We start from the raw sequence: 17,646 nt of genomic DNA, 5'->3' as shown, positions 1-17,646 counted from the left end.
TTATAATTAGTGAATATTTTTCAAAGTATAGGAAAAATCCACAATTTCAAAGAATTATTGAAATAATGGAAAATAAATTTAAAAATTATTAAGAGAAAATTTCTCTCCTTTATTGTTTAGTTGTAATATTAGATCTTAGGATTAGGAAAGATGGTTTAGAAATTTTACATGAATCATATTGTGAAAATATGAATACTGGAGTTGGAAATAAAATAGAAGAAGTTAATAATTTATTATTTGAAATGTATAGTTTATATGAATCTCAAGTGGGTGGGCATAAGAAAACTTGTATAGGTGCAAGTTCCACTTCTAAAACAACTAGTTCCACTTCCAATAGTGGAGACAAATTTCAATCTCTACTACATAAGAGGCAAAAATTTACTACCAGTTCATCATCAAGTTCATTTATTGAACTTAATTTTTATTTGCAAGCAATTGTTTCTACTTTAATTGATTCCTGTGACAATGAGGGATGGAATAATTTTGATATTTTAGCCTGGTGGAAAGGACATGAAGAAAACTATCTAGTTCTTATTGCCATGGCACGTGATATACTAACCCCTCTCGTATTTACAGTTCCATCGGAGTCTTGTTTTAGTGCAGGTATTAGGGTGTTGGACAACAAGAGAATTTGCATGAATGATGAAAGTCTCCAAATATACATCTGCCTTAAAGATTGGTTGGATGTTGAAGGAGGGCATGACATTATACCTGACGTTTCACCTAAAGCAAATGATGACAATCAAGGAGATGATTAGATGAAGATGCAGGTTGAGGTGGAACTTGAAGAAAAATAATGAAGTCAATATTTTTTATTCTTTTTTATACTCAATATTTCATTATTTCGATTATTGTAATTTTTTTTTCAATTTTTAAAATTATTGTATTTTTTTAATTTTATTTATATTAGTTCTTATTTTTTCAACAATGTAATTTTTTTTTCAATTTATAATTGTATTATATTTTTTATATTTATTCCATTTTCTATATTCCATTCATCCATTGTCCATTGACCATTGTATTGTTTAAATATTTAAGTATTTTTTAATTTCTTTGTTAGATTTTTTATTTTTCCAAATTTTTCCCAAAGGTCAAAGTAATTATTGAATTAAGGAAAATGAAGTATTTTAGCAAAAAATAAAAAATCAAAATGTCAAAAAAACAAAAAATAGTTTGGTGGTTAGGCCCAGGCCCAATGCTCGGCCCATAGCCCAGCCTGGCATGGGCAAGGCCCACTACATGGCTCGCAGCCCGCACGGCCCAGGCCCAACATGGATTGCATGGGCTCGGGCCATACCGGACTTGACCCCCCGAAGTATCCTAGGGGAGGGAAGCATGGCCCGGTCTGGCCCGCAGGCACACCCAATTTACACCTCTAGTTTTATTTGTCAAAAAGAACTCCTTTAACCTTAGGGCCACCCCATGCACTCCTTTTTATAGAACTCATCTCATAAGTTATACTTCTATTACAATTAAGAGTACTTATCTCATAAGTTTCTCATAATTGCAATTGGGTTCTTCTACTAAGACCCCTTTTAGTGATTACACCCTTCCTTCATACATTGTCTGCATTTTGCCCCTTAATGTGTGTGACCTCTTATATTCAATATTATTAGGTAGTGGCAAATGATGCCAATCTCCTTTTGCATATTAGATGGAACTTTTTTTAGTTCTCCTTTGAATTGGAACAATTGATAATTATTAATAGGGGTTCCACAGATCATGAGTAACATCTACTAGTATGTCTTGACCACCCTAATAGTTTAAATTCAACATTTGAACCTTTCCATCTATAGTTACCATGTAGTCGGATCTTTCTATCATGCAATGTCCTAAAAGAGCAAAAGGGCCATGATGAATATGTCAAATTCTATTGGCTCAATCATATGTCCCACTGAATTAATAATGGCCCGTATGGTAACAATTGGAACTTTTTCTATAAACAATGCTGTTTTGGCCAAGGACTTGTGTATGCTTAAATTTTGTACATTAACATACACCATGCATAAGACACTTAGCTGACAAGTGTATGCTTAAATCCCTTGGTTAGGGTATAAATGTTTGCACCATCAAATTGTAGCATCCCATGTACAAGACATCAATGATGCCTAAGTTTAAGGATCATCTACATGATTGAGATGATAGAAATATTTATTGACAATTGATTCCATAGGACTGTTCTACTAATGGGTCTATCTCAATGACTTGTTTGTCTTAATTAGTGTCTTTAGGCAAGTGACTTGAGATTCATCACCCCTGAAGGTAAGCATAATATGTGCCATTCTATTTGAAATATCAAAGCCCTCTTGATAAACCTATGACTAGGAAATATTTTAGGATCTTGTACCAATGATAGAGATCTCAAGTTCTTAAACACTTAGGGGGGCGTTCTTTGGATTTTGAGAGGGGGGAAAGTTGGTCAATGGGATTTTGGTTTCCATTGACCAAGAATCCCATGTTTTTTTTTCAGATTTATGTGGGGATCATGGAAAGTTTATTTTCCTGGGTATCACTTACCTGGGTAAGTGATACCCATCTCCTAGGTGGGTAAATAACTTTCCCACCTAGGGGGGGAAGTTGCCAACACTTGAATGAGATAAAAATGCCCCTTTTAATAATTGATTTTTATGGATAAAATGGTCATTGCCTTATTTATATGAGAAATAAAAAAACATGGGTAATGCACTTACCTGGGTAAGTGTTTCCCAAGAAAAATTTACCTAGGTAGCTGCATTTATCCGGGTAAATAATTTACCGAAAAGCAAACAAGGCCTTAAGAGTATACCAGTTTGACAAAGATACTATAGATTATTTATATAATTATAATAAAAAAGACATGAATGAAAGTTGCCCTATTTGTATTAAACTAAAGTATGAATGCTACAAGATTGCCCTTTTACATTATCACTAGATTGGTTTTAAGGCATATGCCTAACATTTGCATGTTTTAATAATATGCATTTCAGTACAACATGCTTTCGTATATATATAATTATGTATATTTGACCCATCCAACCCAAATGGTTGAACTGTTGACTTGGACACAGAGGCAAAAATGGTTCAGCTGGCTAGTTGGGTTTTAAAACATCTACCAAGACCATAAAAGAGTTTACCTTGTTTGCTAGACTAATTAATTATATCCCTTAAGAAGCTGAAAGCATTGGTTACTCTAAGAATCCTTGGCTTGCATCAAAAGAGAAGGTATTCCTCTCTGCAATTTGGGTGGGCTAGACTCAAGCCCGATTTGATCTGAGTCTGCTCGAATAATATACATACATCAAGTTGAACTTCAGCATGCCTTAGGTCAATTAGACTAAAATACTCCTATCTTCAAATTTGAGTTTGAGTTTGAGGGGGGAGAGAGAGAGAGAGAGTTTGAAGAACTAATTGAATGAGAATCAAACTTAATTAGTATCAATCTATCGAGCCTAACTGAATTCAAGCATAAATTGTTTAATTAAAGCTCAATTCAATTGCACCCTTATATGCATTTTATTTATTTTGTAAGTATATACGCATTTGTAAATAAAATATTTTACATATTTTCAATGAATTTCACTCCTAAATTAGGGCATAAATCCCAATAAAATATGGCTATACAAAAATTATTTCAAACCCAACTATGAACAAACACGACTAAGCCTAGTCTATCAAATGAGCCCAAGTCTGGCTTGAGTTGTGTTGGGTTAAGTTTGGATCGGACCAGTCCCAAGTTCGAGGATTTGCACCTTTAGGGTTAAACCCAGGTTAACCCAACCCTACCCGTCTAATTAACTTGCACCCCTAGTAGCTTATTATAAGAAGATTGTCTAGTAACAGCCTAACGGGTGTCAATATGTGAACCTTAAACCATGCGATTATATTCAAAAGTCTATCTTTTATAATGTGAATTTTACTGGTTCAAAACCATGATTAGCTGGTTCTAAAATGAGAAACAAAATGAAAACGTCCTTCAAAACACTAGTGTCCGAGAACCAGATGGAACACAACCATAAGAAAGATACACCTAAATGTAGACCAGGCATGGTTCCATACTTCCATTGCATTAATATACGAATATTCCTTTATATCCAAAACATGATAGATGCATCTATCACTTGGCCAGAGCATCATTCGCAGATCGGATCTGTTTATTCTCTAGTTTTCATATACCACAAAGGTATTTATTTGCTGTTTAAAAAAGGCATTGTGCATTGAAGATTAATATAACTTGGGAGGAGTACAAATACAAATAAGTAGTGCAAAATCTTGTATTTTGCATTGTTTTGTATGTATTTGTAGTTTGTAACTTTGTACTCCCAAACTGAGACAACTGCAAATAGGATGAAATATTTTAGTCAAAATCAGAAGCCATGCTTATGAATTACGACCACGTACCGCAATGAGTATACTTGTTTTTACATGAAAATGACACGAAAGTTGGAAAAAGAGGTAAAAAGTAAAATCTACGAACTGTGAACCGTTTTTAGTCTCAAATTGAAGTTGTGGGCAGGGCATATGAAGAATAACAATATTATTACAACTATCCAAGTCTCAGACATATTAACAATTCCCTAAAATGGAAAGCTTTCTCTTTCTTGGTGAAGTCTACAACACATTATAATGGCTGTGCCTGTAAAAAAAGCTTACTGGAATTGTTCTTAAAAAGGAACTCCGTTGAGCTCCAGCTATGATGAAAATCCTTGAATGGGATATTTTGCATATACAGAGGAACGATAAAATGCTCATTACTCAGAAAAACAGCAGCAAGAGGGAGTGTTTTTCCCTTTCGCGTAGAAGTAATCTCTTCTTACCAGATAGCTCTCTCCTTTACTTCCTCTTCTCTGTGCCAATTGACAGGAGCTCAAAGCTCCGAAAAGTATCATCACGAGCACTTCTTGTGGCGGCTGCACGAGATAAGGAAGATGATTTGGACTCAAACCCAGGTTGGACCCTTTGGGTAGTAGACAGACGGCCACTGCCTGAGACCATACGGCTTGGCCGGTTCTCACTTGGCTCACCAGAGGAGCCAGGCCGGCTGCTTGAGATGACAGCCCTCTTTGAGCTGCCATTTCGAGAGGAAGGTCGTCCCTTTTCTGAATCTGGATGCTGAAAAAGCAAGCAGGAAATGGCATTAATAAAAGAGGCAAGCATTGAAGCTTCAGGGCTTCCGAAATCAGTACCCTTGCAAGTCTCTTCATGTCATGCAACTAGGATGCAAAACTAAGTGTATTGGCATTGTATATGAAATGTGGGGAAAATGTTGAACATATCAATTGAAGTAAAATGCACCCGAATTCTAATAGAGTTAAATTAAAAGAGGGGAAAAAAGACATCTGAAAAAGAACAAGTACCTCATGCCAAAGAAAAATGGAAGGCTTGAGATGTGTGCACGTGTACATGTGTACACATGTTGGATACACACCGACTGCATTAAGGCCTAAGGACTCGATGGCTACAAGGCAATCATCAGATTTTTTTTTTTTTTTGACAAAGGTAAGGCAACCATCCGTATTAACTAATCATACACCCAGTAAAATACCATAACATGGTTTAAGCTTCCAAGGAAAAAGGTTTCATAATAGGGTAGGGAAGTACCCAACATAACTATGTTTGGACATGGGTCAGTCCCGCAGTCCACATCAGAGTCCTATGTTCATGCATATTTTAATTTTTAGTATACAAGCTCTCCATAAAAAGTATTTTGAACACGTGGCAAGGTGGTAAATAAAGGTTAGGAGAGGATCATGGAGGCTCTTTTGAGTACCAAACTAAGCTGTTACTTAGAGGAGCTCAGTACATGATCACTAGCAAAACCTGTCACCTAGTATTGTTCTACAGTATAAATATTATTATAATCTAATAAAATCAATATACTAAAATTCTACTATATTATATATTTTGTTCAGTACCATTAACATATTAAATAATTGTCCTCACAAACAGAAGTGAAAACAAGTGATCTAGGAGATAGGGGGAAGCAAAGGAGAGGGAATGTGAAAATTGAAAATGTGTCTTCCAAAAGAAGCTACAATACTAGATTGTAAGTTTTCTTTAAGGCTCAATAGTTCATTTATGAAAGTTAATCATATATTTTAATCCTGGTGTTGGGCTATACCTAGTCATTGTCTAGGCAACACCTTACTTGAAAGAACAAAAATAAATCTAACCCAAATAATGATCAGTGGATGGAAATTTGTAAATGAAAAACAGTTTGGAGACTAAAACAGTGTGACACTCCAATCACCGAACAGAAGAAATACATCAAGGGGAAACATGGTAATTTTTAGCTTTGTCAATTCTCATCCTATTTGCTCTAGTGACTGGCAGTGGAGCCCAAAAAAATTTAAAAATACCTTATGATGAGAATTGACAAGCTAAAATAAGACATCAAGGTAAAACACGACAAAATACTATTTAATGGACAATTATAGGAGCCTTGCTGGGCCTTTTTTTTTGATACACCAGAGACTTGAGCAAAACGAGAAAAAGAGACACGAAGAGATTCTATAAGAATGATGTAGTCCATCTCCCTCAAATGGAAAGTGTATGAATTAATCTCACAGTGATGACCATTAGCTAATCAATCTGCTGCTTGATTACCTTCTCTATACATGTGATGATAGCTGATCATGGCATTTAACTCCTTAATAAATCCAAAATCTGGCCCATATGGTCAGGATTAGAGCCAAGATAGGACCAACCCTAAAGCTTGGACCTACAGCTCCAACCTGAGGCAAAGACCAACATGACCCACCTGAGTCCCTATCACAAATCGGGCCAGTACAAGGCCAGGGCAGATTGATTGGAATAAAGGTTATGTTGCTCATATTGTAACTTTTACATCATTAATAGTGACCAAAAAGGATTTTATTCATAGGAGAAAAATATAAGAATTCCAACAGTTTTCCTGATAATTTTAAACTTCTTCAAATTAGAAATTAAAAGGACACAAAATACCATCAGTGCATACATATTTAGATGGTGTTGCATAGTGTGGTTGTATTCTCAAGAAACACTGCCATGTCAGCACCATGTAGATGTTTTGAGCAATTTCTTATTTGGTTGGAGTAGTTCAAGTAAAAGTGGTTGTATTTCCTTTACCTTGGTTTCTGTGAAAGTAACTTCTAGTGAAAACAACTTTTTTGCATTTCTTGCTTGCCGAGGTGTTTTCACCTCTTCTGTCCTATGTGGTACCTATGTGTCTTTTAAACAGAATAAACAAATACAATCCGGGGTCTGTGCACAACTGACCTCTCCCAATTTGCAAGGTGAAAATGTTGCCTCAAGCAAATGGACACAGTACCAAACACTGCCTTAGTGTGTGCATGTGTTTATGCATGGATGCAGACTAGATATCATGAAGGGTTCGACAAGCTTGAGTTGGTCAGGCTGGGCTTGGGCCACTGAGATCAGCTAAATTGGGATCAGGCCTAGCCCATGTCCAAGAATCAAAGCCCACCTCATGCAAAAACTAAGGTTTGCCTGGGGCAAGGTCCAGATTGGGCAGAGTCCAAAGAGAAATATGTAGCAAGAAAGCCCAATGGAAAAAGGGTTATCTGTACTTACAACATCCTTGGAAGATGGTGCATCCTCTAAAACCTTGTGTTTGGAATGATCCCCATGGATACCAATACCAGAACTGTTTCTTCTAGCAAATGCCTCAACTGCACCTGAGAATCTATCTCGAATTTCTTGTCCCACTAGAAAAAAGAAATAGCAGAAAATAAGAACTGATAAAGACATATAAAATGAAAGTCCATAAAAAAGACAAAAAGAAAAACAGACTTGATTTACAAACATAAAGTGAAATCTTTAATTTTGAATCTCAAATTAGTATTTTAAAACTCAAAGAATAGCGACATAACAATTGTAACCCCTAATTGTTATAAACCAACCTTAAACCCTGTAACACACCCAGCAGATCTTCTTTTAAAGAGTTTCTGATGGGCACTCACACATGCAATAACGTTTAGATTCTAGTGCTTTGTGCATAATAAATTTGTCAATTTTACAATTCAACGAGTCCCAAGGTGGGCAAATGGTTTGGCTGATGCTTTAGCAAAACAAAGGGGTTATTAAGGACCAGTTCTTTTGGACTCAATTGTAAAGTATGATACTAACAAAGACATGGGCTGGAAGATCTATCGGATGTTTATAAAATTTGTAATTTCCATATATAATAAATTATTTCTAGTTACTGAAAACCAGGCACCCACTAAAACCATTACTTGAAAGTTTGAGGTGGAGACTATGTTGTACAATTCAAAAGAGTTTCAACTTCCCACAAACAGGGCTTGGAACCTCATGTCAAGAAGGCCAACAGACCTGAAGTTCTCTCTGGTCTTTCTATGGATGGGCCTGCATTTAGGGCTGGTTTCCCACTAGGCTGCTGAAAAGAGACACCAGAAATAACATTAGAAACACATCCATTGAATGCTAATATTTTATACAATGAAATCGAGGCACCCTTACCCGTGATCTAGAGTTGGAACCAATCTGAGGATACTTCAATATGGTCCAGTCAAATACATAGTCAAACTGATAGCCTAGAAAAGAATATCAAAAGCCAGATACAATTCAAAAGTATCACTCAAACTAGAAGTAATATCACTGACTGATAATAATTTGAAGCACTAACAGCAGAAAAATAAATGTCAAGGGCCTGCTTTATGGCTTACCTTCTCGAATAAATAGGTCACGGAAAAGCCTCTTCAGGTATGAATAATCTGGTTTGTCCTCAAACCTCAATGATCGACAATAGTGGAAGTATGATATAAACTCTGAGGGATATGATTTGCAAAGCACCTGTGGAATAATTTTCAAGTAAATCCCGTCAGAATACCATGCTGTGCCATGGAACAATAATTTTCTTCTCACTGTAGACTAGAAATAAGAAACAACAAAACAAACTCGTTTCTTTACAGGACCACATTCTATAAACCGACATTATAGATGTTCTCAAATTGCCTCAACTGAAGCTACCTTGAAGGTGGCAAGGGGAAATACCTCTATGGAAGTTAGCATCTTCTTTTCGCTGATCTTATCATACTTCTGCTTTTTAGTGCCGGCTTTCAACCCCTGCCAGGGAAGACTGATGCACAGAAACCACACAGTTAAAAAATATGAGGATAAGAAACAAATAACTTTGATAATTGGAGATGACAGAAGAAAGGTAAAATAAGGACAGGAATATCTTATATTTAACCTTCCCCTTAAGAAGTACATAAGCACATAACCAAGAGACTCCAGATCGTCTCTCCTGCTTTGTTCTGTAACGAAAGGAAGCAAGAACAAGATTGGTCATAATTTGAATCCCCTACCATACACCAAAAATGAAACACCCAAATTTCCATTTACTATCTAGCAACAAATATGCAATAGCACTCCACATACCAACTCCAAGATGTGTATTAACACTTGCATATCGAGCTGTTCCTGTAAGATTCTTATTTTCTCTGCAAGGAAAGACCTCATCAGCAGCTGGGACAAGTCATCAAAAGGCAAAGGATAGCAACGAGAGAATAAATCAAACTCAGACATGAAATAAGCAAAATTCTGAAGACACCCAACAGGGCCAATAATGTTTTACCCTAATCTAATACATAGGAGCTAGATCCTACAGAAACCATTCACACCAATGATTTAGAAATAGGTTTCTGCTATCAGTTTAATATCCTCATTCCCTAATATGCACAGTTGCGCACAGGAATATGCATGGTCTAAGATGCCACCTTTCGATTCAGTGGTTATGGCCCATCGAATTTAGAACAAAATACACACCTAGGAATCATGCATCCAATCAATTGAAAAAACAAGAAACAAAAGATACATCAAATATCAAATTTTTCATAGTGGAACCATGGAAGCAGACAAATAAAATCTGTATATAATATAGTTAGTTTTAATTTAGAAAGAAAATTTAGTTTCTTCCATTGAACTTCATCAATAATGGTCATAATGAATGAATGATAACAGTAACAGTTTCTTGATGGGAAATTGGTGCAGGAAACAAAGCAAGAAATGGAAATTTTTTTTATCAGTAACAGTCAATTTTATTAATAAGAAGGAAAAGCTAAATTACAAGTTAAGGAGCTAAAAAATCCTAACCCCCAGATACCTTATAAACCCGAATTCTTGAAACAATTACAAAACAGCCCAAAACATTGAGTTTCTGTTCACCCCTTGCCTAGCTAGACCATCTGCAGTGCATTAGCACTTCTCACTATCCATGTATAATGGATTTCAATATCCTCGGTGAGCCACTTGAATTTCCTCTTTTCGTTGCTGTATTTCCAGAGTGTAGAGCTGTCCTCTTTTAGCCAATTTACTACAATTTCAGAGCCACCTTCTATGATCAGTTTTTTACAGTTCATTTCCTTAGCCTTTTGAATCCCTTCAAGAGCTCCTAGGATCTCAGACCTCAGAGAATCACCCACCCCAACTGGACCAGAATACATAGCTAGCAGGTTCCCATTTTCATCCCTTATTACTCCCCCCAACTCTGGAGGGCCCTGGCTTACCCGCAAGAAATGGAAATATTAAACAACTAGAAACTTCACATAATGTACAAACTGCACTGTCAATAACAGATCCTCAAAGAAAAATAAAAGAAATGCCAAGTGAAATAGTTTGAGATATTAAAAACCTCAACTTTTTGATTTTTCTTTCTGTCCTATCCCACACATTTCTTTTGTGTTTTCCACATTTTATTGAACATATCAACTGGAACCTATATGTTTCCCAGAGAGCCATCCACTGGAAACAATCCAAAACAACTAATTTCGAATGACACCACACAACATAGTCTTTTGAAAAGGCAATTCTAGCACCTGAGGCACAAGGTGACATGTGCTATTCAAAGCAAGAATTAAAAAACAATAATACAAAAACTGTAAACCTGAATTTTAAAAGAAATTAAATGTTTTAAAAAGCCCATTTACTCGAATTGAAATACAAAAAAAAAATGCAAACCTGAATGGTTTCAGCATGGAAAACCTTCAGATTTAATTCTTTTTTTAAACACCCCCCAATTTATCCAAGTCCTTGGTTTTTGTTTTCAGTCACCACCATGGCTTCCAGCCTCTCTGCCTGTCCCTCCATTATAGCTACCGCTGGAGATTTAAGGTTTTCCAATATCACTATGGCAGCCTTTTTTATCAGCAAAGGTAGAATTTATTAAGTATATAACTAAACTGGAGGTTTCGTTGCTGAGAGTAAATTACCCACTTCCAACTCATTATCCAAATAAAATTAGAGCACAAATCCCTGAACAAGCATTACAATTTAGCCCAAAATATCTGCTGCTTATTTTTTCCCCTTGTTTAGCTAAAGCATCTGTCATGCCATATGCAGATCATCCCACCCATTTCAAAGAGCATTTAATTCCCTTGTTAAACATTCAATTTCACAGATCTTGTGCTTGTAAATCCAAGGCATTTGGCTGTGAAATTTTTTCAAGGAAGTAACCACCTGGGAGTCCCCTTCCACTTCCAGCATCTGAAACCCAATCTGCTTTGCAAATTTCATCCCTTGAAGCAAACCCAATAGTTCTGCTGCCAATAAATCTACTTGCTCTACAGGACCCGAGTATGGTGCACTATGGTAGTCTTCTCACCGAACCGGTATTGCCTCTGTCATCAGAGTGGTCTATGCATGCAGGAACCTTTGTAAGTGTCCTATCTTTTCTGTTTTTTTATCAATTCCAACAAATGCCTGCAGCTTAGCGTCAAACCTTCTCCATCCATTACTGCCTTCAGGAATGCACATCAATGCACATCAAGAGGCTCCTACTGAATAGCTGGAGGAAGTATCATATGCATATTGCATATAGAATGCATGTACATGGAACTACTTTGATGATCATACCCTTCAAACTCCTAATTGCATAGGCAGCAACAGAAAGTGCCTATGCCTACTGCCTAGAAAAACTAGGGATTTTAATGCGGCCTGCTCTTGATATGGATGAGAATGTAGCCTCCAAAAATCAACTTTATCAACAGTAAATTGGAAAGTTGCAAGGGGTCAGTACATTCATACCAATTTTGTGATATCAGGGCCTCCCAGTGTTTTAAAAGGCATGGGAGGCATATGCCTAGAGGCGCGCCTCCAGGCGAGACACTCCCAAAACGCCCCGAGGCGTATGCCAGAGGCACTGACACCTCTGAGGTGTACACCTCAGGCCTCTTGTGCTTTTTTCATGAGGCGTGCTAGAGGCGTACGCCTGATGCGCCTCATGCACATCTGATATAAAAAGATAGAAAAAAAAAAAGAAAAAAGAAAAAAAAAGGTAAGGGAAAGAAAAAGAAAGAGAAGAAAAAAAAAAGAGAGAAATGAAAGGGAAGGGAAGAAAAGGGAAGAAAGGATAAGGGGAAAGAAAGTGGTTTGCCCCTTGCCCCTTCGGCTGGGGGGCTTCGCCCTCCAAACGCCCCCTCCGCTTCGACAAGACCCCTTTGAACTAATGTTATGCATCTTTATTCTTCTTAATATAAAAGATTTTTATTAAAAATAAAGAAAAAATGAGATCCCCCCCTTCCTCTTCATCCTCCTCCTAACCCCCCTCCTCTTAAGGAGGCTTACGCCTCTTGCGTTCTGAACTATGCCTCATGCCTCTAGGTAGTGGAATGCCTTGCGTCATGCCTCCGCGCTTTAAAACATTTCAGTTGACTTTGTAAATGCAAAGGGAACAATCCACTGCATTATGTTAGATGAAAACATTTTTTTGGGTAACAAATAAAAATAAAATTTTATTAATATAAAGAAAGAAGTACATCAGCTAGGGTGATGAGTATTGCCACAAATTCGACTCAACTCCCAATCATACATCTTCTTGAAGAAAAACATCCAAAAAACAAAAAAGAAAGACTAACTTCTTGACTCTAATTCAAATAGGGATCAAAACACAATTCCAAGATCTTCCTTTGAAACCCCTTCAAATTTTGGAAGTATGAGAATCCAATCCAAAATCCTTTTCCACATAACATTGCAACTTGACTCTAATGGCATTGAACACATAACCAGTCTTATGATTAGTGATGTGATCTTTCTCTTCTATATTCGAGATCTAAAACTTTTCTTTCCCACTATCAGATCTATATTCTCATCCTTCTAGTCCTAGTGGTGGATGGAAACCCCACCTTTAGAGGGGACTCATGAGTTGGCATGTGTCTACAAGCCAACTCATGTACAACTTTCCAAAATATGTGATGGACTCAGCTACAATGCAAATCAGGCGGATTTACCAAAATGCCTGCAGCATTGAGATCTGTCCATTAATCCTACTTTTTTTTCATTCACTAAATCAGACTCCCCGACGTGCCACATTCTAATTCCTATGTCTGTATTCATGCACACTGTCTAGTCCACAACTACTAACCAATAGGCCTTTCTACTTTTCCTCCAACATCAAATATGAGCTTTTGCGCCATAAATAAATCCAATGAAGGTCGTCATATAGATCTCTCCAACAAAGTCATTATTGACCTTAATAATGCATAGAGTTTATATTATAATTCAAAAGCAAAACTTGGAATTTCATAGAAATATGAGTTGCAAGGGTAACAACACTGTCAATAAACTCGTTCTCAAGTTAACATATCTTAATATGGAGAGAGAGGATTTTAGTTGCACTCGGATTTTAATCGAATGCAAGTTCCAACATTCAAATCCAAGATAATCAGTTAGGATGTCGAATTAAGCATTGGACTTATGGAGTCCATTGACAGCCCCTGCTAGAAGAGCTAGGGGCAAACCAAAAAGGACATGGTTTGAACTTTTTAGCAGTAAGATTTAAGAAATGATTCAAGGGCTCATAATTTAACAATGGATATGGCACTAAACAAAATGGAATAGTGAGATAGGGTTCATGTAGCCAATTGGACAAGGCTTAATGGCAATGGAAAAGCTGGTAACCCATTGAATGGGTACATATCAATAATTCAACCATCTGAGTTGATGGGTCATTGAATCAATCAACAGATTTTTGTAGCTAGCCAGGTTAGACACTGAACTGAACTGGAATTGCAACAAGTAATGAGGTTGACCAGTCCAACCAGATTGGTTAATAACATGTTGAAAGCATTGGTTGTGGGGTGGGAGGACTTGGGTTAGGTATTTTGGTTAAGCACACCCTTATAAGAATTTAAAAAATTAAAAAAAAAAGGTGTAATTCATCTATAGGGATCAACCTTTTTCTCTGTCCCTAAAAATTAACCATGAAGGAGATAGAACCGGTATCTATGAACAAGTCAAGTAACTCAAAAAATATATTTTTTGACCACAATAATTCCTTGTTTGCAGGTCAGCTTCCAAAATGAACAATGTCCACACATTTGAAATTCAAAACACAAAAACAAGGTAAGCAACATGAACAACATGAAACCACAATTTTGGATTAATACCAGAGTACAGTCAATGAGGTACCTGTATGGTATGTGCTTATGAGTTTGAAGGTCCCTATATTTTTTTGCAAGGCCATAGTCAATGATATAAACCTGTGGTGGACAGAAAATCAAAATGAGAAAGTTGAGCATTGATAAATACAATATCCCTCATCACATTCAAAATCTAAGGTCTGGATGTCAGACCAGTAGGCAAATTGCTAAGGCACTTTATAAATACATTATAAAGTACCTAGGATTATGTGAATATCTTGGGTTGTGGTGTTAGAGGGTGGTCTTTAAAGTACCTAGGGCCAAGGATGAAAGTATCAGTATCGAATATCGTATCGCACAGCTTGGATATGGGTACAAATATGGATATGCTTTGAAAACACATTGATACAAACGAAAAATATGGAAATGCTTGGATATGATAGGGGAATTCATACAAATCAAATAAATACATTGATAACACTAAATCTAGAGCTGAAATATCTATATGAATAAGGTATAAACACATGAGAAATGCATACTTAATAGGTTATATGAAGAGAAACATTACAATCAACAATGCCTGCACTCTAGAACATGTATGCATTATACAATAATTATCACTTTATTTCAGTTTTTATGGAAAAAATAATTTATTTAGTATTTTTATATAAATAATAACTCTATTTTTTCAAATAATAAATATGTTTTCCTTTTTAGCATATAATTATTTTATTTTGCATATAATTGTAAAATAAACATATAAATAATTTAAGGTAGATAAAATAAATTATTTTTATAAATTTTCAATTTTTGTTAATTTTTTGGGGTAAATTGAAATCTTAATTATTTATTTCAGTTTTTATAATTATAATTTTCAATTTTTTTTAGTTTTGTTGGGAAAACTTATTTATCTATTAGGGCTGTTCATAAGAAGGCCCAACCCGACCAAACCGACCGACCCAACCCGAGTCGGCTTGGTTATCTTCAGCATCGGTCGGTTTCGAGTTGTAAAACATCATAAACTGATGGTTGGGGTCGATTTCGGTTTTCTTGTGTGAAAACCAAAACCGACCCGAACCGAACCGACTTAGCTAAAGAAGCATGTTATTGTATACCTTGTTTAGTTGTTCATAATCCTTTGTGCAGTTTATACAAGTTGATATAATGTTTGAAATTCATGATTTCAGTTTTCGTGGTGAAACTAATATCTAATCCCAGATGCCTATCAATTTGTCTTCTTTTTGCCATCTTCACTTCTAGCAAGAATAAATTCTCAAACTGACAACCCAAACTTGCACCACACAGGCACATGGTTGAACTTAGAGCCGAAATCGACCCAAACCGACCCAACCCGACTCAAACCGACTGGGTCGGTTTTTCTTAACACACTGGGTCGGTTTCGGTTTCAAGTTCAGGTAACCCGACCAGGTCGGGTCGGTTGGAAAAACCTCAGTAAACCGACCCATGAACAGCCCTATTATCTATTTAGCATTTTTATATAAAATAATAACTCTACTTTTCAAGTAATAAATATATTTTAATTTAAATTATTTTTATAATTTTCAGTTTTTATTAATGTTTTGGGGAAAATTAAATATTAAATTGTTTTTATTTAAGTTTTTTATAATTATAACTCTATTTTAATTTTTCAATTTTTATTAAAGTTAAAAAACAGTCCAAAAATGGCCAACATACAAATTTGTCAAACCAGGCATCGATACACATATGTATTGGTGCATATCGAACCGTCTATGGAGGCATATCGTGCCAACGCACACAACTTGTGGGATACATACCCAATCATGGTGAATCCTGTATTCATAGCCATGAATATAGATATGATATGCCCTATATCAAAAGTATCCTTTTAATACTTTAAACCTTGCCTAGTACCTTTGGGAGGAGGGGGTAACCTAGGGAAGTGGATTTTTGGGAGGTGGTAATAGAGAAGTTTGTCAAAAGACTAGCTTCTTTTAAAAAGAATTACATCTCAAAAGGGGGGGGGTGTACTTTAATCAAATCCTCTCTTTCCAATCTTCCAATTTGTCTTTATCAGTGTTTAAGGTCCTTGTGAGAGTAGTGCAAAAGATTGAGAAATTAATTAGGTTGTGTTTGTTTGTAGTGTAAACTTCATTGATGTAAAACTCCACCAATGGAGTTTCACACCGAACCGTTTGAAAATTACTAAACCGTTGACAAAGTAGGCATAAAAAAGGTGATTATCGATGTAGTACTAAATTGATTTTATCAATGTAGTTTTTACATTGATTTACATTGTAAACCTCATCTCCATCCAAATGCGAACAAAACAGAACCAGAAGTGATGGTTTACACCAATGACGTTTTACACTCCATCCAAACGCGGACAAAATCGAACAGGCAGTGACATTTTACACCGCAAACAAACACAACCTTAATGCTGCATTTGGTTGTTGTTCAATTTTATTTGCACTAGTACAAATGCATGGGAGTGCAAATGAAAAAAAATGCAAATTCCCATTTAACTTTGTTTTGGGTTTTACTTTATTCTGCTTCATGTCTTAATTTACTTCATTTGTACTGCAATCAAACAAAATAAGCTAAAATTTGAAACAAAAATAAGTCAGAATTTACATTTAAATCATTAGCACTGCTATGGTTTTGCATCAGTACAAATTTGTTTGCATTGCAACCAAACACAGCCTAAGGATTTTTTTTGTGGGATGGGAGTAATAATAGAGTAAATCATCATTTGATGTGTTCAGATGTGAGCAAAGCAAAAGAGGGAGGATTGAGCATAGGAAGAAGTCAGGAAAAAAAAGGCTTTATGGGTAATTGAAAGCATTTAAAGGTTGCATCCCAATGGATGGAACTTAGGACCTAAGAGCTTCTACAAGAAGCCCATGAATAGAAGTTTTGACTTTACTTCCAACCTCCCTCCAATATATAAGATATGATGTTATTTCAGGACAAGGGATGAAACTTTGGGAGGATTTTCAGTGGGAAATTTTTCACTTTTCCATTTGTTCCTAACAGAACAATATCCAAGGTTTAAAATGTCGATGTCGATGGAAATGTCGCTTACCAAAATATAGGACATATGCCAGAAATGTCGAGGGGGATATTGTAAAAATTAGAGACATTGTGGAAATATTATGAAATATGTGGAACTATGCAATGATATTTTGTAAAATGATAAAAGAAGCATTAATACATATTTCTAGACTATTATCTTATTCCCAACCATTATATAAAGTTAAGAAACTAAGATCAATAACAAATTAGTAAATGACGATTTACTGATTTATTATGCATT

The 17,646-nt window shown here is 35.9% G+C and overlaps 1 protein-coding gene across 2 annotated transcripts in view; it reads right to left on the bottom strand.

Moving 5' to 3' along the window:
* Positions 1–4,498: 4,498 nt before the first annotated feature.
* The window catches only part of LOC104600904 (casein kinase 1-like protein 10), a 28,053-nt gene continuing 14,905 nt past the window's right edge, over positions 4,499–17,646 (bottom strand). The window contains exons 6-14 of one of the 2 annotated variants that reach the window (XM_010264064.3): positions 14,401–14,471; positions 9,376–9,437; positions 9,188–9,251; positions 8,989–9,073; positions 8,661–8,787; positions 8,455–8,528; positions 8,308–8,371; positions 7,549–7,682; positions 4,499–5,088 (exon numbers count right to left, since the gene is read on the bottom strand). In XM_010264064.3, the coding sequence (XP_010262366.1) occupies positions 4,810–5,088; positions 7,549–7,682; positions 8,308–8,371; positions 8,455–8,528; positions 8,661–8,787; positions 8,989–9,073; positions 9,188–9,251; positions 9,376–9,437; positions 14,401–14,471 (960 nt within the window). In that variant the 3' untranslated portion in view covers positions 4,499–4,809. The remainder of the gene's footprint in view (positions 5,089–7,548; positions 7,683–8,307; positions 8,372–8,454; positions 8,529–8,660; positions 8,788–8,988; positions 9,074–9,187; positions 9,252–9,375; positions 9,438–14,400; positions 14,472–17,646) is intronic. The other variant, XM_088900137.1, reaches the window with a different exon arrangement.

This window comes from Nelumbo nucifera, chromosome 3 (genome assembly GCF_055504915.1).
Source record: "Nelumbo nucifera cultivar China Antique chromosome 3, China Antique-T2T, whole genome shotgun sequence".
In the NCBI taxonomy this organism is placed as follows: domain Eukaryota; kingdom Viridiplantae; phylum Streptophyta; class Magnoliopsida; order Proteales; family Nelumbonaceae; genus Nelumbo; species Nelumbo nucifera.
This window is presented reverse-complemented; position numbering and strand designations above follow the sequence as displayed.